Source organism: Homalodisca vitripennis, chromosome 8 (assembly GCF_021130785.1).
Source record: "Homalodisca vitripennis isolate AUS2020 chromosome 8, UT_GWSS_2.1, whole genome shotgun sequence".
Taxonomy (NCBI): domain Eukaryota; kingdom Metazoa; phylum Arthropoda; class Insecta; order Hemiptera; family Cicadellidae; genus Homalodisca; species Homalodisca vitripennis.
The window spans coordinates 52,370,949-52,386,006 of record NC_060214.1 but is presented as its reverse complement, the minus strand read 5'-3'; the positions used below and the strand labels follow the sequence as shown (position 1 = coordinate 52,386,006).

Below are 15,058 nucleotides of genomic sequence, written 5' to 3'. Positions count from 1 at the left end.
TCAAGTCATTCTCTTCAGGAGTGAAACCGCTTCGGTTTCCCACACCTGGTCAGTGACTTATCAAGTTTTGGCCTTGTTAGCGATCAGTTTCCTATACAGGGTGTCCCGCAACTATCTGGACAAAGGTAAACCATGTCATTGCTCAGCTCAAGACAAATGTATTTCACCATGTGAATATATATATTTAAAGCAGCTATGGTTGGAACGGTTCATTAATGCGAATGTTAAGTTTAGCTCCAGTTCAACTTCCTCTTACGTGAAGCATCAGAAAACTGATGCTGTTGCAGACTTGACTCCTAAAATGTAGAGTCATTAAATATTACTAAATGTTAATAAAAACACTACTTTTTTCCAACTTGTTTAATTTTTTGCCTTTCGAAACCAAAGGTTTCATCTTCAGGCAACTTCACAAATAAATGAATATTTACACATTTTTTGTTACAATTAATATTAAAATAACACATGGTGTAAAAATGTAAATACAAAAATTTTGGAAATATTTCAGCCAGTATGAAAAATTAGATTGGACTAGAGTTTAATTTTTGAATAAATTGAGAAGAAAGAAGATTGGAATTTTCAATAGGGCCCTCTTCATTGTTCATGAGTTTTTTCTTTATTTCTGTTTATGTATAGTGTTTCCCAAGCATTCAAGTTCATTGGTTGTGTTAATTCTTTTATTAATTTTAGATTTTTAATTGATGTTCTGTGTCCTGATTCAATGCAGTGCTTGGCTACAGCAGATTTGTCAACTCTTCCATATTTTGTGTTTGATAAATGCTCTTTAAATCGTGATTTTATTGTTCTTTTTGTTTGTCCCAATATAAATTTTGTCACAGTCATCGCATCCAATTTCATAAATTCCCGATTTACTATTATTTGAAATTTTATCCTTAGAGTTTCCTAAAATTTGGGATAATTTGTTGCTTGTTCTGTGAGTGACAGTTTTTTTTGTATGCTTTTTAAAAGTTTTGCATATTTGGTTTGAAAAAGTGCTGTATGTTGTGCAAATAAATTCATGTTTTGTGTCTTGAGGTGGTCTTAATGTTGTCTTATCTTTTCTACTTCTTCTCTTTAAAGCTCTTTTTGGTATATTGTCAATGAGTTGTGTAGTGTAACCATTGAACATAGCAATAGATTTGACGTAATTTAGTTCTTTCTTGTAGTTTTCTGTTGAAAGTGGTGTATTTAAACAGTCTATAAATCATTGAATTAAATGTTACTCTATTTTGTGCAGATGGATGGTTATATTCATTGATGATGAACCTATCCGTATATGAGTTTTTTAATAAAAAAAGTAGTGTTTTTATTAACATTTAGTAATATTTAAAGAATTTTCCAATTGCTCCAAGAGTCTACAATGTAGAGTCATGTTCGAGATCGAAAAATAGTTGATTCTCATTGTCTCATCCGATGCATAATTGAGTGCACTACGATGTTAAACTGGCACGATCCCAAAGAACGGTGGAGCAACCTACACTCGGTTGCACTACATTCTATATCTAGGTGTCTCTGATGTCCACACGGTGCAAAGAGTTCGTTTTGAGCTTCTTTGTTCTCCGTCGCTGACTATTTTTGGATCTTCAGATGAACATGACTATAAATTTCTGGAGTGAAGTCTGCGACAGCACTAGATTTCAGATGCTGCGCGTAAGAGGACGGTGAACTGGAACTAAACTCAACATTCGTATAGCTTTTGATTTTACCAAAATAACATACATTTTCAAACTTAAGAAGGGTATAAAATTGTTATTAAACTAGAATCCGTTTATCTTGTAGGCTTTTAAAAATAGCCCAAAACACACAAGTGCTATGTAAAAAAATACTGTATGCGATCTTTAACATAACATAAAGATTGAAAATCTACCATTTATTGTTGGAGGCTTAGTAAAATAGTTGGGGGGGGGGGGTGGGGGGGGGGGGGGGTGGGGGGGGGGGGGGGTGGGGGGGGGGGGGGGTGGGGGGGGGGGGGGGTGGGGGGGGGGGGGGGTGGGGGGATAATGCTCCCTTTTTAAAAACCATAAAAAATTTTCCCAAATTTGGTTCCCTCGAGATATCTTGCGAGTAGATGGACAGGAATTTTAACAGACCCTTAGCGGTAGGCTTCGCTAACGCTCAGATAATAACTACTGTATGATGGAATGCATAGGAAAACAAAGTCAACGTATTTTGACTGAGTATCGTTGATCCACAATTGAACCATTTTCAACAAAATAATTGTAATGAATTCCGTACTAACCGAACATTTGTGTAATCGAATCATCTCGGTCCCGTAAAGTTTGTACGGTGAGATGACATTCTAGTGTAAATATTTACTTTTGTAGTTTCACTGAAGGACATTTACAGTTTTATAAAAACTGTACTAAAATATTGCTTTTATTTGAGAAACTTTATCAAAACAGAATAGTGAGAATTTGAGGCGATGGAAACCCATCTTCATAATATTAATTTTTTGTTTTGAACCAGTACATTGTTGAAGTAATTGTGTTGATCGGGAAGTATTTCTTTTTATTCACTGTTACTAAATACAATGTAGGGTGTACTTTAAAATAGCATTCCGGAGTTTAATTTTAGTATATTGATTATCTGAACATCAGTGATGCATCTTTTGCGGCTGGTTGACAAAATCATGTCTGTATATAACTAAGTTCCAACTAATTTATATGCATGTTTGTCTCTGTTTTTACATCATCTTTGAAATTCGTGAGTCAATGGAAAGCTGTCCATTCCTAAATTCTCTGGCGGTGGGTCATAACTCTTTCGTTTAGGTTAATGCCTGATATGATGAGCTCTCTGTAAAACTGTTGAGAACACACACTCACTACACCTGCTCCTTGTTAATCATTTTCTATTTAGCCCATGAGAGTCTAAATGCCGGTTAGAGCTTAATATCGATGAATATATAATCTTCTAAAGCTATACCGCTAACAAACACAATGAAAGTAAAAGTAAAGTGAAGATGTTTTATTTCACCAGGCAAAGTTAGGGCTAAGAAGCCCTCTCTAACACATAACCTGGAGACCAACGGCTAAAGGTCACTTCTGAACCACCACCCACCTGTTGGGCAGGTGGGTGCTTGCAAAGACAGGATCGCTAAGCGGTCACCCATCCAAGGTCCAGCCATGCTCAACGCTGTTTGAAATTACACATTAGTTTTGCTCCAATAAAAAAAGTGGAAATTAGTTTTTATGCTTTATGTTGGGAATGGAAAATTACCCCCCCCCCCCTATTTTACATATTTCACTTGCGGTTGACGGAAAGAGGTTTTGCACCGAAGAAGAATGCATTAACAGAAACTATCAGAGTGGGAAATATCCGTTGGCCACGGTCGACTTTATGTTGTAGTGGTATTTATAACCGTGCTGATGCCACCGACAAAGTGGATCTATCTGACATGACATCAGCTGATATACGTAGAGCACTTGTGGTTTGGCGTTGCGTCCACTTCTGTTTATCAGAAACCCCACGCACACTGTCCTCCTCCACCAATATGCCTGTGAGCTTTAGCTAATCGGCAATGTGACCTCTATTTTTCATTTCCAAAGTGTTCAACATTGCAGGTAATAAGTTCGGTTTCTAAACTTCGCAATCTAAATTTACGTCACAGATGTGTAGTGTTAAATGCCGGAAATTTTATAAATGGCAATAGCCTTATTTAATTTCAATAAACATTGAATCACAAAAAGTACTTGCTCCGCCGGGAGTCGAACCCGGATCTCTCACTTGCCGGGTGAATGTGCTACCATTACACCACAGAGCGCTTAACTTTTTCAGATTCAATTATTTTGTATTTGGCCGTATCTGTCACATATGCGTTTAAATAAGCAAACTACCATATGATCGGAAGACCAAAACACCTGTCAAAAACGACTTTTATTTACGTTAAATTTTATAAATGGCAATTGCCTTATTTAATTTCAATAAACATTGAATCACAAAAAGTACTTGCTCCGCAGGGAGTCGAACCCGGATCTCTCACTTGCCGGGTGAATGTGCTACCATTACACCACAGAGCGCTTACTTTTTCAGATTCAATTATTTTGTATTTGGCCGTATCTGTCACATATGCGTTTAAATAAGCAAACTACCATAATGATCGGAAGACCAAACACCTGTCAAACGACTTTTATTTACGTTAAATTTTATAAATGGCAATAGCCTTATTTAATTTCAATAAACATTGAATCACAAAAAGTACTTGCTCCGCCGGGAGTCGAACCCGGATCTCTCACTTGTCGTTTGACAGGTGTTTGGTCTTCCGATCATATGGTAGTTTGCTTATTTAAACGCATATGTGACAGATACGGCCAAATACAAAATAATTGAATCTGAAAAAGTAAGCGCTCTGTGGTGTAATGGTAGCACATTCACCCGGCAAGTGAGAGATCCGGGTTCGACTCCCGGCGGAGCAAGTACTTTTTGTGATTCAATGTTTATTGAAATTAAATAAGGCTATTGCCATTTATAAAATTTAACGTATATATATATATATATATATATATATATATATATATATATATATATATATATAGTATTATATGAATATATTATAACTGAGTTACAGTTCTAAGCAATAAAAACAAATAGAATATTTATTTTATATAGTTGTGTAAAAACAAAATATTATTGAAGTTTTCTGGCTTCAGTCTATTTCTACGGTAATTAGTAACAGGACCTGCTGTGGAAAATAGTCTTTCAGGCGGAACTGAAGTAGCAGGTAAACAAAGATATTTCTTCTGAAGTTCGTATATCATAGGCATGACTTGTTTATACGAAGCACCAAAAGCCAAAGTATTCGAATACATATTCAAATACAGTGATGAATTCGTGACAAACAAGTAAGACAGGTCCAGACCTGTCTGTTAGAAACGCTCAGCTGAGCAAAAGTATTCGAATACAAGTATTCGAATACATATTCGAATACAGGGGTGAATTCGAATTCACTGTATTCGATTCTTTAAAGTATTCGATTCTCCCATCACTACAGTCAGCACACATCGTTAAACGTGAAAAGCGTCAACAATGTGAACGTAAAATGTTCACGTAAATATAAAACGGTGTTTTCTGTAATTATGCTAAAACATTTCAAAGTAAAAGGGAAGGAAAATTTGAACGATATTTTCCCATTTTAATAGTGTGTAAAATTTGTCACCACACTATTAATCAATCAGCAGTAGTTTAAGTCAATTATATTACACTACAAGATATTTTGTCTTCAAGTTAGAGCAGCTCGCGCCAAATTAGCCCTATAACATTTGATGACTGTTACAATATCGCTGCTGATCATCAAACTATTTTCGTGCAAGTTCCTATAACAATTATTTTAAAATTATTTTACTGTTACTTAGTTTATATAAATCTAAAACAAAATAACACAATGTTAATAAAAGATGAAACTTCATAAAATACGTATAAGTAAACATCACTTATGTGGTGTTTGTAATTATTAGCCTACACATAAACATCACTACTGAAAACAAAATAAAGCAGATATTTTCGTTGTTTCAGATACGCATTGACGGACACAGCATACAGATCTCTGACACAGGAACATAGGGAGCAATGCATTCTAATATCAGGTATGTATGTTTGCCAAGGTTAAATGCATGAAAACTATATTTGTATATTAATTAATAAACTTGCACTTATTTGCAACCATCGATTGTGGAGACGCATGTAGCAATTACTGGGGTACATCTTTTAACTATGTGCTCAGAGGATGTTTAATGTACTGCCTTCCAAATAACAAGTGGGGGACTTGGCTTGAAGGGGATGAATCTGATTGAAGAGCTTAAGGGTGTCATTGAATAAATATGAATAATTATAAATTTAAATAAATCAGATAGGCCTAATTCACAATAAAACATTTCAATTTCAGTTTCAAATAAGTTGTATTGTTATTATACATATATTTTAGGGCTTTTGAGGGGTCACATCCCATTCAACCTCCCCCCCCTCTTAGTTATACACTGCAAATAAATATGTTTACTGAATTGCTAAATAAAAATTGTGCTTAACTACTTTTTACTTACTTCACCAATCATACACTATGTCTATGAGGGTCTATGTTAGACTATAAAAAGAATGTGAAGTGGTTTAAGCTCACACATGTATTTCATTCTGAAAAGAGAAGTTTTTAAATTAATCATTACTTTTCAAAGTAATACAATATATCAGCAGTTAGTTCCTGGCATTAACAAGGTATGATACACATAAACAAAACAATTTCTTTAATATCTAGCACTAATGATTAAGGACATTCCCTATTTCACAATCGCTCTTTAAGTGGTGTACTTTCACAGGAATAAAATATATGAAATTATATGCTATATTATAAAATAAATATTTTCAACAAATGCACCACTATACAGATTATTTGAAACAATGTATATTTCCAATTACAGTTTGAGCAAAATTACAACAGTGTAATTTAAATCAATAAGATATATTAAGCAAACTCAGTAAAAACATGTTGAAGATAAAGAATCTTAAAGTTTTACAATAAACATATGAATTGATCTTGGGGAATTACATGTTTTAGAAATTCATTTAAGTGAATGATAAATAAAATGTAAATACAAATTTAAAGACTAAATTTTACAATTAATATGACTTAAGCAAATTACAGGTTTTTTAATGTAAAAACATCTCTATCGTCACTCCTTAAGGCATCTATCATATACATGTTATCATATACAAACATTCATATATTTTACATTCAGCCGGTTTTCTGTGGGCCATCATGAAGGACTCCATAAATCTGGTAAACCCAAAGACCAAAAGGCCTTTATAGGATCCTAACTGATCCTGGAAACATTGTGCTCATCGGGTAAGGAGAGTCCCAAAACCTGGTATTATCAAGAAAGGCTCCTAGGGACTTAATGAAATCATACGTCATGGGTTACAAAGACAGGCAGTTGAAATATATCAGTTATTCTTGTACATATTCCTTTTACAAGATTGGTTTTAGATGGCAAAGTTTTCTTATTGACTGGGAATTTTTAGAAACCAATTGTTTTACAATTTACCAAAACTTTTAGTGATCCCAGAAATTATCTTCATGCAGATTAGGGCATCATCACAGAACCAGATTATCTGGTATAAGCCTACAGACCTCTGGTATCAGCTTTTAAATACAGCATACAAGCTAATCTCATTTATTGTTCAGAAGTTTATGGGGATGGCAAGATCATGGATATTTTGGAATATCTTTGGAGAAATCCATTGTAATCCTAAGACCAATGAACCTAAAGGTCACCATTTGTATAATTTAAACTCATAATTGTTGAGATAATTGTATAAGATCAATTCTTATGGTTTTAGATTGCACTCAACGTATTTGTGTTTGACAAATTAATTGTAAGTAAATACAGTATTTATACCCAAATTTTGTCTGATGAAGGATATTTCTGTTTTCAGGAGAGTCAGGATCAGGCAAGACAGAAGCCTCCAAGAAGGTGTTGCAGTTTATTGCGGAAGTGTCCAGACATAAGGGACAGGTGGAGGTGGTCAAGGACAAGTTGCTACAAAGCAACCCTGTGCTTGAGGCTTTTGGCAATGCCAAAACCAATCGTAATGACAATTCCAGCAGATTTGGAAAATACATGGACATCGCCTTCAACTTTCTGGTACAACAAAGTTTTTTGCAGCTTCAATATTAATAGCTTTGGTTTTTGTGTATTTTCTTAATATGGCTGATTTTGAAAGAGAATTCTCCACTAAGAAATATTCTTTTTATAATAAATAACTTTTTACATTAATCCAAACTTAGGAAGTTGTTTACCACTAGTGAAATAAAAAAAACAATTTAAACCAAGTTTTGAGTTCTTTCAGACAAAACCCATGATTTTGTATTGTCATAAATTCTCAACTAATGAACCAAATTTTATATTTTGTTATATCATTTTAAAGGTGACGAGAAATACTAAATTTTTGGAAAGTCAAAGTTCTCTCAATAGTTTTTATATAGTATAACTTCCCAAAAAATGTGTATACCTGTTCAGGTATTTTATTATTTTTGATTGTATTTGTTTGTCAAAAGGAGACATGTCTGAAAAACATTTTGTTGTAATCCAACCTTTTATTAAAAATGTAATCACTCTAGAGTTAAAGATTAAACTTACATTTGAAAAATATTTACTTTAAAATGTTACTGGAACAGCTTTTACACATTATGCAGTTGAGGTGCCATAGAAGAGAATAACTTAGACAAGTATTTATAATCAGAAAATACTTCAGTTACATATTATAGGGGTAGAAGACACTATAGACCCTATTTTTAATGAGATTAGTTATGATTTTTTTTTCAAATGTAGCGAGGTAGTTTAGTTTCAACAAATCATAGGTGTTCTGAGCCCCTAGAATGATTTGTCACACTGATAAAACTAACTATTATGTGATGTGTGTTTTTTAAAACATAACAAAATATGTAATTGAAAATAATTTAATAGTTAGATTTGAAAATGATCAATTTTTTTAGCAGGAAATTTATTAAGAAAATAACATCTGAACGGTTATCAGAATGGGACTGTTTCTACAGCTTCTAAATATGTCTAAAAATTTCACAGTATTAGAGAATGGTCATAAATAGATAGATCCATATAGTTGTGTCAGGATGATAAGTGAGACTTAATAGACTTAATCTGATTGGAACAGAATATTTACAGTATTTAAGTTATTTCATGAGTCTCATTAAATTTAAGACTAGTTTATCAGTTTTGGTTGCACTTTTTGCAACATTTATGGGGCAACAAAGAATAATTAATACATTAGCTGTTTTGACTCTTGGTCCAACTTATGGAGACAATTATGTCCAGTTTTATGACACATGATTTCGGTGGTGTACCTAGGACCTAGGAGGATTTTGGAGGGAGACGAAGGAGATGTATGGAATAAATTTCAATAAATCTGAATTTGTATTAATTACATAGGCCTATGTCAAGGTTAAATGTGTAACAGATGCATTTAAGACAACGTAGATTGATTTTACACAAATATTTTATTTATTTTAGGGCATCCCCTCTGTAATTATGTCAATGTATAATTTTTTAAATTATGGAAATTCAAAATCTCTATATCTTTGCTGTGTTTTATACACAGGGGGAGCCGGTTGGAGGTAACATCCTGAATTACCTCCTGGAGAAGTCTCGAGTGGTCCATCAGAGCGAGGGGGAGAGAAACTTTCATGTGTTCTACCAGTTGCTGGCAGGAGCAGATGATGCCCTGTTGTCGTCCCTCCAACTGGAGAGAGATGTCCAGAAGTATACTTATCTCACACACCCAGTGAGTTGCTTTGGCTAAAGACGCAGAGATTAAATTTTAGAATAAAAATGTGAAAAGGCCTCTAGCCCCAAAAACAGACAGATATTCATATTGAGTGGCTTTAAATATCAATCCTATTACTATTTCTGTATTTCATTGAGGGAAGAGCTATTCTTATTGGAAAAACTATTTTCTATTACTTTATAAAAGAAAACTTACTGTACAATTAATAATCCAATAATTTTAATAATTACACATGAGGCCTTTCTACATTATGCCATCATCAGGTGTGAATTAGTACCTGACGATGGCATTTTTGATATCGAAAGGCATCATGTGTAAATATTAAAATTATTGGATAATTGTTAGTTTTCTTTTATAAAATAATATAAAATATTTCTGTATGTTTATTCAGTGGAAATTGTATACAAGATTTACAATATATAACATTGGATTAATTTCATAAATTTTAAACAGAAAGAAAATATTTTGCTAATAGTTTAGAACAAAACGATCCATTACATCCACAATAGAGAATGCACTTTAATAATGGTGCAAAGAAGAAAAATTAATTAATTGGGTTTTAAACTGTCTTGTGTTTTTATGACTTTTTTTAAAGGTTATACTTGAAAAGTGCTTTTAGGATATGTTTCAAAATACTGTATTTCTATTTTGAAGTACAAAGATTCCAAGAGTGTGGTTGATCACTCCTCAGCTTTAGATATTCTGGTGGTTTGTTATGACCGCTCTGTTATGAGAGAAGGCATATGGTTAAGTTTATCAGCTGGCTGAAGAGTATTCATGAAAACGCATTCCAGTCTTCGAGGTATTCACTATCCCTAAACCTTCATCTACTTTGCTTTGTGAAACTAAAATTATACAATGTGATCATTGTTCTGAACTATAGTGGTTTCATCCATCTCTTGTATGTTTGTTTTAGAATGCCACCACACCAGAACTGAACGACTCCCAGCATTATGCAGAAGTGCGGAAAGCGATGGAGGTAATCGAGCTGAGTGCCACAGAGCAGGAGGAGATCTACAGGATAGTGGCGAGTGTGTTGCACCTAGGGAACGTGGGCTTCCTTGAGGACGAAGGAAAGAGCAAACTGACAAACTCGATGGCTGTTCATACAGCCTCCCAGGTCAGGAAAGATCTCTTAAGTGGAAATTAAACTGTGACTTAGATGATTGTTGAACCTAATTACCCATTACCAATTTGAGATGGGAATACACCAAAATAGATCAATACATTTTAAGGAAATTAGTAGGATAAGTACAGAAGACTAAGAGATGAGTAAGAGGTTAGACTCAAGGCCTTCTTTGTTCTCACCTCTACCCACAATACAAACTGGGGACTTATATAGTCAAGCTTCTTTTCACATTAAAGTGTGTCTTTTTGCAGTAAAATTCTCACTCTGTACATTTATACCTAACCCTAATCCTTCACGTCTGTCCACCTACAAACAATGCCCTTTGAGGATCATCGGTTCAAGAGATGAATGAAAAATGAGAAATAAATTATAGTAATCAGTAAAATATGAGTATTCTTAGAAAGAGAGAGATGAGCAAGGTATGAGTTGGGGTTTAGTAAATGATAATAAAGAGATCAAATTATGAGACAAGTGAGAGATTAATAAAGTATTAGTAAGGAATAAGTATAATAAGTGAATAAGTATCCTTACTATTATATTGCATTGTATATTTATGAACAACTGTTAATAATTGTAAGCCAATGATCAATGGCAATCTATTAAGTGTTCTAAAGTTACAAAAGGTTTCAGAAAAAAATTAGAAAAATCCAGAGTGAGATTGAAGAAAATATATTTATCTTTATTTATCACTTATTACTCTTGTTTATAATTGATATTTCATACAAAATTTTATATGCAATGCAAAGTTCAATATTATTTCCATTAATGTTTATGGTTTTATACATAAATAATTATTATTTCCAAAGATATTTGTAACCGTTTAACTTCTACTCCTTTTGTCCAATTGGAACGGACTTAATCTTGTCATTATTAGACTATTTTGACTCTAGAGACAAAAAAATTTACATTAACCGAAAATCAGTGAATATGGGTGGGAATTTAGAAATGGATATGCCTGGTAAACAAAACATTGTTCTGATGCATTGTTTTGGTGAACTGATGATTCATGAACCACTTTCATAAATTGTGTTATTTTCTCCATACCCAATTGCTTATGATTACTAGAATACTAATATACTTATCTTAGCTTGCCTTTTGTAAAAAATGTACTATTCTAATGCCCAAACTATAATTCTTGATTAAAACAGTTTTCAAATCTTTTGAGTAATATTATTTATTTTCATTAAAGTTAGTCTATTAATGGATGTAAATCATTGATCTTCATAGCCATCTTAAACAACCCATACTACTCAAAACAGGGTGTGATGTGAACTATCACAATTTAGTTGTCACATGAAAATAGTTTCTGATTTAGGTATTGCTATCTATTCTTACATATCCCGGGATATCTTATAGGTTTCTATCGAAACCAAACTTACATATACACTCTGTGAAATTTTTAAATAGCAGCACCTTAACATCAAGGGTATTTTAGTATGTTGAAATGATAGCCTATCCCATAATATCATTTAGAGCTCTGGTTGTGAATATGTGATTGCATTCTGCAGCTGTTGGGGTGCAGTGAGCTGGATCTAGCACAGGCTCTAACGCATCGCACAATTGACGCAAGGGGAGACGTGGTCACTTCTCCGCTCAACAGGGAGATGGCCGTGTATGCTCGTGATGCACTAGCCAAGGCCATATACGACAGACTGTTTACTTGGCTTGTGCGACGACTCAACACTTCCTTGCAGCCTCAAGATCTTAGCGGGAACAAACACACTGTCATGGGCATCCTTGACATCTACGGTTTTGAGATATTCCAGAAGAACAGGTAACTGATTCTTGTCATGATAAATTATATAGGAGTCATGTACATAAGCAATCATATTTTAAAGGACCAATTTTAATTGACCATTATGGTTGTCCTCAATCAACTTACCTCAGCTCTGAAGTTCAACTCTTATAGATTTGTGGAAGGAAGTTGAAGAGTTTCATCTCAGTATCTGGAAATCCTATATTTAAAGTTCATTGTTGACAATAGATCATTTAAAAGCGTAGTATTATTATTTAAATTATGGGCACGGGTTTGAAGATTTTTAGTGTCTAGGCACATTGGCGGTGTAATAACTAACATTTAAGTCTTCTGGTTCACACTGCATCGAAACATTGCTTATACAGTTTATTGTGTAAGCAATGTTTCGACACGGCATGAACCCAAAGACTTTGTGGTGCCCACAAGTATTGAGTATGAGAAAGGAAAATGAGGCAGGAATCTGAGATAGGCGACGATAGATGAGCAGATCACTAGTAGTCGGGAACTTAGTAGATTAAAAATAGGTTACTTAAGTTGCAACAGTAGAGATATCGACTAACAGTGACATGATAGATGAGAACAAGAAACTGACTTGAAGAGCATGGCCATGCATGGTTGTTGTTGTCTGAGTGTTCTCTCATGTGAATGTCCTGTGTGTTGCCGAGGACCTCACTTAATTTGGTGATATTTTCTTGTACCATCTATTTGCGGGTAGCAAATTAATTTTTCTAAATTGGGGAGAATGTGGGGGAATGTTAATGTTATCTACCGGAACATTAAACTCCTTTTACTAAAATTTCAAACAAACATTTGACACCACTTGTAATCTTGGTGATTGTTAATACAAAAGCGTTTATTCTGTAACGCATTTTAAAATTCAATAATTGAAGTAGTTGTACTTATGTTTCTACTTGTTTTTGCTTTGTACCATTTTTGTTCTTGTGATAAAATTGTGACTTCTCATGAGTGTTTATTGTAGCTTTGAGCAGTTCTGCATCAATTATTGCAACGAGAAGCTGCAACAGTTGTTCATAGAGTTAACTCTCAAGTCGGAGCAGGAGGAGTACCTGCGAGAAGGGATCGAGTGGGAGCCGGTCACGTACTTTAACAACAAGGTCATCTGCGACCTCATTGAGGAGAAGCACAAAGGTGAGCATATTGAGCAGTAGCCGAGGATCTGATATTGGAGTTGGCCTCTAAATAGTACTAGTATCTCTATAGTTTTGGTTAATTCTAATACATCACCTTAGAAAAACTTCTTATTGACTTAAAAAAAAAATATTTGAATGATGAAAAAATAGAAATATAACTAATTTTACAGCTTTACCAATCATCTTACCTGAATATAAATGTGTTATTGTTGAAATATTTATCATGAAGATAGAAGTTGATTACTTGTTGTACTTTGTCATCTTAAAAACCACTCCAATATTTTGAATAATTGATTCAGAGTTGATGGCAAAACAAAATATTTTTCATAAAATAATTAAAAGCAACCCTACAGTTACATACAATTATTCTTAAGTCTTTTCTCCAATTGGTCAGTTAAGCATATTTTTGTAATATTTTCTTCAAAGGGGTTCACAAATAAAAATAGATATTTTGTTAATATATGGTTAAACAATTTATATTTGTCTTTTTTGTAATTACATAATATGTGATGCTAGTTTACTATAGTAAAATATTATTAATTTTCCAGACAAATTTACAATATGTTTTTTTGTTTTTTTCCTATATATATTTTTACAATGTTTCTGCATTTTTTTGAAGAAGTTTTGAATCCACTTTGTAAAAAGATTTTGAACCCTAACAATTTTTTATTTAGCAGTTACATATTTTTCCTTTTAGTGATATTTTGTACTATAGAGATGGTGTCCCAAGAAGCCTGGACTCACTCCAAAATGTACAGAGCTGAATACTTTTTTATAAAAATTGAAAATATTTCAGTCTTGTATTGGAATTTGTGTCACTTTTGTCCATCTGTACTGCAAAATATGCAAGTTTCTGAATACTAACATCTATCAGGTGACTGTTGTATGCTGTAGTGTTGTATATTGGAAACATGTTTGTGGCTATAACTTTTGTTGCTAGAGCTCCCATCATACATAGCCCTCTATTGTTTTAGCTGTGATGTGTAATGGAGGTTAAAAACTATCACATTACTATTCTTGATGGATATTTTACATTACTTTTGCAACTATTGAACTATTTTCCTATTCTAGTGTATTAATTAACTGTGAAATTTGTGTTGTATAAACTGAAATCTGTGCACCTGATGAGACAACGGGAATACCAGTTCATCTAAATTTCAATGGATATCTGCTGGATAACCAGACTGAGCTCAATTGTAGACTAGGTGTCTCTAATGTCAAAATGATGCAATAAATTCTTTTGAACAACTTCATCACAGACTTTTTATGAGTGTCTTCAGACAGACAGACTCCAGATTCCAGGATTCAATCATATTGGTATTGTATTTCAGATGTTACACTCAATGGAAGGTGAAATGCAGCTTAACTCAGTACTCACAAACTGAGAGTTAATTTTTCTGTTATAAATCAGGTATCCTACAAAAGAGTCTACATTAACAGTATTTTAATGAAATTTACAGTACTGGTAGTTTAGAAAATGTGTTTGATTATTATGGCTTGTGCATTTGTCATGTTGATCTGAATAACATATGTAAAAGCTTTAAAACAAAATAATAATTTCAATACAATACATAAAAAATTGGCTGAAGTTTCAAAATTTATGATTCAAAATTCATCCTTTGTCATTGATTTTGAAATTTTTGTACAACTCGATAGTATGCAGCCACCACCAGTATCTATCAATCACAGAGGAGACAAGGAGTGGGGTAAGGTAAGGCAGGAGAAAGTGAAAATTGATTA

General features: G+C 33.5%; 1 protein-coding gene across 1 annotated transcript in view; it reads left to right on the top strand.

Moving 5' to 3' along the window:
• The first annotated feature begins 1,590 nt into the window (after positions 1-1,590).
• Positions 1,591-15,058, top strand: part of LOC124368164 (unconventional myosin IC-like) — a 32,001-nt gene continuing 18,533 nt past the window's right edge. The window contains 7 exon segments of the mRNA XM_046825440.1: positions 1,591-1,658; positions 5,506-5,576; positions 7,417-7,625; positions 9,097-9,279; positions 10,199-10,402; positions 11,920-12,185; positions 13,147-13,316. Of these exon segments, the coding sequence (XP_046681396.1) occupies positions 1,591-1,658; positions 5,506-5,576; positions 7,417-7,625; positions 9,097-9,279; positions 10,199-10,402; positions 11,920-12,185; positions 13,147-13,316 (1,171 nt within the window).